This window comes from Mustela nivalis, assembly GCF_964662115.1.
Source record: "Mustela nivalis genome assembly, chromosome: 5".
NCBI classification, from domain to species: Eukaryota; Metazoa; Chordata; class Mammalia; order Carnivora; family Mustelidae; genus Mustela; species Mustela nivalis.
Genome location: NC_139024.1, coordinates 8,928,088 through 8,936,755, shown reverse-complemented (window position 1 = coordinate 8,936,755; position 8,668 = coordinate 8,928,088). Strand labels below are relative to the sequence as shown.

General features: G+C 52.8%; 1 protein-coding gene across 1 annotated transcript in view; it reads left to right on the top strand.

Annotated features, from left to right (window-relative positions):
• Positions 1–8,138, top strand: part of TMEM181 (transmembrane protein 181) — a 36,398-nt gene extending 28,260 nt beyond the window's left edge. Inside the window, exons 4-8 of the mRNA XM_082731366.1 lie at positions 46–103; positions 2,409–2,491; positions 3,547–3,636; positions 4,446–4,512; positions 4,909–8,138. Of these exons, the coding sequence (XP_082587492.1) occupies positions 46–103; positions 2,409–2,491; positions 3,547–3,636; positions 4,446–4,512; positions 4,909–4,987 (377 nt within the window). The 3' untranslated portion in view covers positions 4,988–8,138. The remainder of the gene's footprint in view (positions 1–45; positions 104–2,408; positions 2,492–3,546; positions 3,637–4,445; positions 4,513–4,908) is intronic.
• The last annotated feature ends 530 nt before the right edge of the window (positions 8,139–8,668 follow it).

Genomic DNA, 8,668 nt, shown 5'->3' with positions numbered 1-8,668 from the left:
AGTGGAATTTACGTCCCAAGTGATTTAATGGGGTATTTGTTTCTTTTTCAGATCTCAGGTTAAAATTTTTGACTGCATTGACTTTTGTAGTGCTCGTCATTAGGTAAGAAGACTTTATTTCTTGAAAGAATTGAAGCCGCGCATTTGTATTTTCCTGTCATGAATATCTTTTCTTCCCTTTTACAGAGTTCATTTTAGAGCATTTCTAGCCAGATCTGTTTAATAGGTCAGGGGGCCCCTTGCACAGGGCAGACCCTGAGTAGCCGCGGGGAGAGCTCATGTGCTGTAAGCGGTGCGGGGACTGCAGGGACTGAGCTCCCCAGGGCATGCTGCTGGCGCTCCTCCTCACTGTAGCTGGGGCAGCCATGGCCCAGCGCCAGGTCAAGAACTAGAATAGCACGTGTGTGCTTGGCACCTGGCGTTCTTTTGGTGCTTCAGGGGGAGGACTGTGCATTTGAATTCAGTACCATGGGGGTCCTTGAACTGCAGCGCGGTGCCCCCAGGGCAGGGAACACTTCAGCGGGATGCTGTGGAGGCTGAGGCCCCAGTGGTAACGTTTCTGTGAACGCATACCCGATCGTTGTTGGGTTGTTGGTTGGTTGTCTCCTTCTGCTAAAATCCAAGTCCAGAGAGAAGAAAATCTAGTCACTTGTTTTTCTCGGTGGTTTGAGGCAAGTAAATGGCTGCCAGCTCTCTGCCTGAGCAGGAGCCGCAGGGAGGCTCTGAGAGGTCAGCTTTGCAGGGCGTCTCCAGGGTCCCCGGTTGCCTGAGCTGTGGCATCCCTTGGGCACACGTGACCCTTCCCCTGCGGGTCGTGCTCATCTCTCACTGCCCGAATTCAGCGGGGACTTGTTTCATTCAGCATCTGCACTCTCCTGGAAACAGCAGTGCGCATGCACATAGGCAGCCCTGCCTCTGCCTGGCGCACAGGCCGGCTCTGCTTCCCACACGCGCTCCCTCCGTGTGCCCTCACGCCCCTTCACACATACACAGTGCCCCTCACACACACACCCCTACACACCCTCTCACGCCCCCTCATGCCCCCTCACACCCCTCTTCACAACACTCACACCCCCTCATACTCAAACCACCTCACACACACACACCCTGCACACACTCCCTCTCACGGCCCTCACACTCCCTCACACACACTCACACCCTTCTTCAGAACACTCTCACACCCTCTCATGCTCTCACAGCCACTCACACCCCCCTCACACTTACAGTCTCTCACACACGCACGCACGCACACACTCCTCACGTCCCCTCATGTCCTCACCCTCACGCGGTCCGAATCCACAGGCTGGGAGCGGGAGACTATAGCGGCCTCCGTAGAGTCCGAGAGGTCGTCCTGCCCTTGCGGTCGTTCTTATGCGACTTCCAGGGGCCTCATTCCTTTGTCCACGAGCGTCCGGAGTGTGTGCTCCGGTCCTCGGGCCACAGGCTCCTCCCCGTCACGGGGAGCACGTTCCGAGGGAGGAAGACGGTGACACCCAAGCAGATGAACAGCCCAAGTCCTGCAGTGGAAACAGCCGTGTGACCTGGCAGGAGTGGAGGGGACGCCTCTCTGAGGAGGGGACGCTTGGCCTGAGGCCTGACGGGGGCAGCCCCGGAGACACATGGGGACGACAGGGGCTCGGCGAGTCCGGAGGAGCCGCAGTGTCCGGGGAGGAGAGACAGTGATGGGAGGCCGGTCCGCGGGGGGCGAGCTCAGGCCCTGCCGGCCCAGGAGTCGCAGCTGCTTCTCGGCGCCGGGAACCCTCGGCAGGGAGCCAGGCCCGGAGGTGAAGAGCTCCGACTTGGTCCTCGCCGGCGGCGGAGCGCAGGGAGGGGGATGAGCGCAGGTGCTGGTTGGGAGGCTGCGGAGTCGTTCAGGGCAGAGCGGCGGCGGCTGCGGAGCTCTGCGCCCTCAGACCCTTCCGTCATCACGGGGCCTGCAGGCCGGTGTCTGCGCAGACGCGCCGCGCGTCCTCGTCCTCGTGTGAGGGTGGCTGCGCCCGCGGAGGGACACGTGGCCTGGGGGGAGGGGCGGAGGCGGACTTACCTCAGGGCCTCGTCCTTGGTGGTCGGAGCTGGTCTTGGGACTGAGGTCTAAGGCGGAAGCGAGGAGAACGTGCCGACGGGTGCTTCGAGGCCCCTGGTGCGGGGACATGGTCTGTGGCACGGTTCGCTGCCTCCGCCCCAGCAGCGGCCCTGGCCCTGGCGCCGGGTCTGAGGCCCAACAGCCCAGGCAGCGGGGGTGCGGGGCGGGGGCCGGGGGTGCGGGGCGGGGGCACGGGGCGGGGGCGCGCACGCTCTGCGCGCAAATGGTAGTGAAGGGACCGTGCGCGGGGAGGATGGGACGAGTTTTGGGAGCTTCTGCCCCGTCCTCGTCTGTGTTTACTTACTGTCCCTTCCCCTTGTTCCAGCATCGTCATCCTGTACTTACGGTTTGGAGCGCAAGTACTGCAAGACAATTTCGTAGCCGAACTGTCCACGCACTACCAGAACTATATCCTTCCCACGGGAGCCTTCAGGCTTCGCGCGCTCCGCACGGGGTGGCCGCGGGGCCAACCGCTGCCGCTGCGAGGGAGAGGCCGGCCGCGCGCTGCAGGGCTCACCCCCGCGGGCAGTGCTCGGACTTGGCAGGGCCACTCGGTCCCGAGGGAGTCACGCTCCCCAGATGCCCTCCCTGCCACCCTGCTCTCCTGTCCCTGGGGATTCTGCAGGAACCCAAGCTCCCTGCGGAACCTCGCAGCTGTCAAGGTGCCTCTTCTCCCCGCAGAACACTGAGGGGAGGCGGAACCCGATGTGAGGTCCTCCCTCCCCATCTCCCAGATGTGTCCAGCTGCTGTATCCACGGGTTGTGGCGATGAGGGCAGTTTAAACCTGTGTCCCCAGAAAGGACTCATAAGATAGCAGGACGCCCTTCGGGTTCTACGTGTGCCTGAGGCTCGCGGGGCTTCTTGTCTCCCCACGAAACTCCTCCTCGCGCGCCGACAGGGCTCGCCACGCCCCCTTTCAGCGACGGTGTCCTTCAGCGCTTTGGAGTTACTCCCTTACATCTTAGCTTCTTTCTTGGGGGCCTCTTCCATGCTTAGAATCAATGCAAGATTTTTCAAATTTTAGTGGCTGGATTTCACACTAACCTGTTATCAGCTTCTCAGAGGGGTCTGTTACGCTGAGAAGACGAAGAACGACTGGTTCGAGAGATTGGTCCGGGTCTTCATTTCAGTCTTGATTTACCCACTTGCGTGCAGGGCCCTCCTGCCCTTTGTGCGTAACTTGATCATGTCAGGTCCTGCCACCTCCAGGGGTTTCCACTGATAGAAAAGAGCGCAGTGCACCTGTTACTTACAGATGACCTTGAAAGGTTACAGTGACCTTCAGCTGTGGGCTTGCCCTATGGCATCCTGGTGTCTGGGTCCTCGCTGGTGGTGAGCGGTGGACCACCACCTCCACACGGCTGGTGGTGGAGGGGGCAGCCAGATCGAAAGCAAAGACCCCAGCTGAGATGTCCAAATACGGGGTGTTCCTGCGCTGCTCATTTCCCTTGACCAGTATCACCAGCTGAATTCTTATCTTTCTATGGCCTGTTGAACTTTTACCTCTACACTCTGGCCTTCGTGTATTCTCCATCGAAGAACGCCCTGTACGGTAAGCCACCCTGCGGCTGCAGTGCTGGGCCCCATAGCCTTGGCCGAGGGACGAGGTAGGCGGCTGGGTGGCGGGGGGCGGTGCCCAGTCGTGGTGAGAACCCGGCGCCGGCTGCCTCGTTAGGGCACAGGAAGGGAACAGAGCATCCGTTAGAGGGGGCCGGCACACAGGCATGTCCCTCAGCCGTGTGACACCAAGTCTGTTGAGTGCTAGCACCCTGGCCATTCAGGGAAAGCCAGAATGTGAGAGGAGCCGGACTGTGTGGCAGGCTGCAAAGGACAGGGATGTCCTGGAGCTTGGGTAGCAAAAGCGATGTAGCCTTTCCGACCCACCACCTGGCTTCCATGTTGTGTGAGTTCCCAAAGCGCCTTCATGAAAACATGTCCCTTGAGCCTGGCCGCGGCTCAGCAGTGAGGGCGCGGTTAGTCCCGGCTGAGATGAGGAGACTGGGCGGCGGGGCTCACGTCCTTCCCAGGGGTGGGAGGAAGCAGGGGGGTGCCACTGGTCTCCGGGGTGTTTTCTGCCCCCGTGACCCCTATGGACTCGGGAGAAGTAGCCGGCTCACGGCTACCGTTCGGGGGCGCCTCCGGGCACTTCCACGGCTCGGTCTGCCCAGCAGCCTGCTAGGTCCGATGCTGCCCCCGACTTGCATGTGAGAAACAGATTCGGGAGGCAAGATTCGTTCAGACCCCACAGATAATGAACGGTGGAAGCTGGGATTGGAATCGCACTCTTGGGCTCCTGTCCTTTCTCTGTAGCAGCCCACCTGCCCGGGCTAATTGCATAAAAATGCTTCTGTTGGCTTCCAGAGTCCCAGCTGAAAGACAACCCTGCCTTCTCCATGCTGAATGACTCGGACGATGACGTGATCTACGGGTGAGTCACCGCCTCCCCGAGCATTCGGCCTGCTCTTATGCATTTACTGAACAGGTCGCCAGTCATTCTAAAGAGATTTTCAAGGCTTTATGATGTTTCTTTCACCTGGGAGTGTCCTGCGATCCCACGAGGTTCTGTTTTCACATTGCTCTGACTAGACTGAATGGTATTCCCTTTTTCTGAACACAGCCTGGGCGGTGACCACAGGAGGACCTGTTCTTCCTGGCGGTGGGCCCCGGTGCTTCTTGGGGGGCGAGGGTGGGCCGTGGGTGATAGAAATGGGGAGCACAGGGCTGTGAAACACCTTCTTGCCAGAATGGCACATCAGTGTGGAAGAGAAGAACAGAGGAGGAGCTATCAAAAGCCGAATGGCATCAAGGGTCTCTTTTGTGACAGGAGTGACTATGAAGAAATGCCCCTGCAGAACGGCCAGGCCATCCGGGCGCAGTACAAGGAAGCCTCCGAGAGCGACTGAGCCCCGGGCCGCTGGAGGCCCAACGCTTTGCCGAGGCGCTGCTTCCTGGCCTTCCCCGCTCCTGCTGGTGTTTGGGCTTGTCTCGTAAGCAGAGATTTCCTGGTCCTCATCTGTTTATGTACTTTTGAAAGGAAAACGAAAACCAAGGAGAAATTTAAACATTGGGCCAAATTTACTTAGATTGGCTGCATTTGAGAAGAGAGGTTCTGATAAGTGTAAACAGCCAAATCCTTTTTCAAAGATTTCAGATGAGAAAGAGTTCATTTTTAGTGATGAGGAGGTAGTTATTCCTGTTTTTAGTAGAGTTATGTTTTGTTTTGTTTTGTTTTGTTTCAATAATCTGCTGATTCCGAGTCCATGGAAAGAAAGCCCTTATGAATGCTGTCATCAGCATGGTGGCCTTCTCCTCTTTCTTCCCTGCCCTGTGCCAGTTTCAGCCCTTTAAGCTCAAAGGGAAGCCTATTTCTGTGCCTGTCTCACGAGGGCAGTCCTTCCCCATCGAGTGCTCTGGGTAACCAAGTGTCCCAGGTGACGAGTAACTCCTGTCGCTGGTGTGAAATGCCTGAGTAATGGCTTAGGAAGTGGTGGGCGAGCAGGTTCTAGTCTTGCACCACCACCACCGGGCAGAGCTCGGGTCGTGGGGCTCAGAGGAGGACTGGCTGAGATTTCTAAGGAAAGGGTAAGATAACCGACGAGTGCCAGCTCCAGGGAAGAGGTCTTGCTGCCACAGTTTTCCAAGAGACTGTGTACACGCATGTGCGTGTGAGCGGAAACGTGCATGAATGTGAACGGTTGTCACTGTGGCTGGGAAGAGAGGATCCGCCGCAGTTCCTGTAAGCTGTCATTTCTAGGACTCCTTTAGAGAGAACACCCCATGGAATATTCTTTTGTGTGAAAGCTAAACAAAGGGTTGATATATTTTAGACTCTTTACTGTGAAAAAGTTTTTCAGTTTCACATTTGAAGCCTAGATAAAAGGAAGGAAAACATTTTCGATGACTCATGGCAGCACATCCCTGGGTAGAAGGTCACTTGCTGGGAAGCGTGCCCCGTCCTCCAGCGGCCAGGGAAGAGGAGGGCCTGCTCTCAGAGAGGAAGGTTGTCTCCAGCTGCTCAGTCTGTGGCATCATAGAAGGCCCTGGAGAGCTGCCAGTTCCTTTACGTCCAAGACTGCATATAAGTCCGCTATAGAGATCTCCTTTCCCTTTCCTCTGAAGTAACGTCTCTCTTGAACCATTGACCTACGGTCACAGCTAAGCCCCTGATGGACGGCGTCGGGGCAGACGCAGCGGGTAGGAGAGGTTTGTGCCGCTCCGCAAGCAGGACCTGCGTTGTCTCCATCTATGCATTAACTCTCAATCGCTCAAAATTGGATTCCACTTTAGGTAAGGCTGGGCCCTTCTTCAGGTTCACGAGAGACTTCATTACGACTTCACATCTTTTTGTTTAGTTTAAACTTTAGTGATAACGTACCTTTAATACGGATTCCATTTGTTTTTAAAACCTTGTAAATATAAAAGTTTGAATTAAAACAACTGTTATTATTGCAAGGGTAATTCAAGTTTACATGGTTTTTACATTTTCAATGGTGTGATGACTTTTTTGATTCTGTGTACTCCAAGGTACTGGAAAAGTTTTTCTTTTACCAAATTTTTTCAACTTCTACTAAGTATAATTTAATGTAAATTGATGAAAACTTGTGCTAATTAATGTATTCTAATATGTGATATAGTTTACAAGTTATAATTATTAAATGTCCATAATTTGGAATGCTGTTATTTATCAGTAAATGTAAATTATTTGAGGCATTTAGCCATACACATCAGAACTTTTTAACCTGTCTGCGTTCTGTAGTATAATTATATTATAAACTGACTGATACCGTCATACTTGATTCTTCATGGCATCAAGTCACTGAAATGAAAATATGGGAGTATTTATTTACTTTTTGTAACTAAGTTGGAAACAAAAAATGATAAAAGGAAGTATGTAAGGGGAAAATGATTCTCGTTAAATCCTGCATTTTCAGTCTCCGTTGTGTCATGTGTATCAACATATTACATACTCCATGTAAAAATTTGCTTAAAGTATACAGCATTTAGCATGTAGTATATATGCCGTAGGTATTAGGTTGAAACACTAAAGTCTGCCAGAAACTTTAGACAGTAGCAAGAAAATTGTTTTGTTTTTTCTTGGAGAGTATCAGTTTTGCAAACTTCAGTTGTAAATTCAAAGGGCTGACTTTAGTTCTTCCATGGTAATGGCTTGAATAACATCATCTTTGGGATAATTTTTTACACTGGTCCAGTCTAGGGGAACCTGGAAGATGACCACACGTATTCAGCTTCCCTAGGGAGAGCATCATTATCCGTGTGGGTAATAGGTCTGCTTGATTTATTATTAAATCATTACAGCAGTGAAGTGATGCAGTTTTCTCTCTCTTAAGCCCCATTTGGAAGGCTAGAGAAGGGGATATATAAAATATATTCAAAGTTTGTAAGAGTGTTCCTGTACATAATAAGATTGCAATAAAAGCTTAGAGACATTACGTAAACTACCAGCCCACTAAATGGGCAGGTTACAAGACAACTGTCACCAGCCTCAAGCATTCCATGAACTACTTACTGAAGGTGCAGTTGTGTTAAGTCGGTCACGGTATGGTCAGTGACTTATTTCCCGGAATCCTCCTCCCAGGGAAAACCATGGAAGCTCAGAGACAGGATGGTGAAAAGGGACATCTAGTGAGTACAAGTTAAGTCACTAAAGAATATTTATGTATTTTGAGGATTTTAAAAACCAATTGCCTTAGAGGTTAGACTTTTGGGGGAAAAAAGCTACGAATCTTTTCCCCAGGCCCAAGGGAAGTCGCTTTAGTCTGTGACATCTTGTTACCCTGTTCATGTTGACTTGACATGTTTTAGATATACTGGTAACTATGATACCACACAGTGAAACAGAATTTTCTGCTACTGAAAACTGCCTTTTTACAAAAAGATTGTACATATTTGTAAAATAAAAACAACTTGAAGTTCAAAGGGAAAGCTAGAACTGTGTAACAGATCCTGGAACTGTGTCCATGAGCACAGGAACCCCTGACGACAGAACGATCATTGTATTCAATCAAAAGTGAATAAATATTTATGGCAAACTTACACTTGGGAATGTCTTCATTGTGAAACTTCCTTTCTGGTAAATATTAGTGAATTTTACATACTCAGTCCTTTCTTAAGGCATTTGTTTGCTCCTGCGTGTGTTCATTTGGCCATTCAGGCATGAGTGCTTTAGGGCCAAAAGTAGAACTTTCTTGATTTCAGCAACAAAGCATGTCTTTATTCCTGTGTGAATGTGGCCTGCGGATGAGCGCTGAAGGTGAGGTCACAGACTGGGGCTTGGGCCACCCCCCCCTTAGATGACCCCTTTCAGTCCATCAGATAGCCTCCCAACGTGGTTTCTGTGTAACACCGACTTATATAAGGGCCTAATATGGACACAAAACGAATGCCGGTGAAAGCATGAGGGAGGCCCTGCAGCACTAGCACGTTTCTGGAGGACTGCAGCTGACCAGGGGAGGAGGCTGGAGCAGAAGCCGCGCGCCACGGCCCGGGCAGCGCGTGCGACCAGGAGCCCCGGCTGCAGCAGGAACCAGCCGGCCGGCTCCGGAAGCTGCAGGACCCTGCACCCG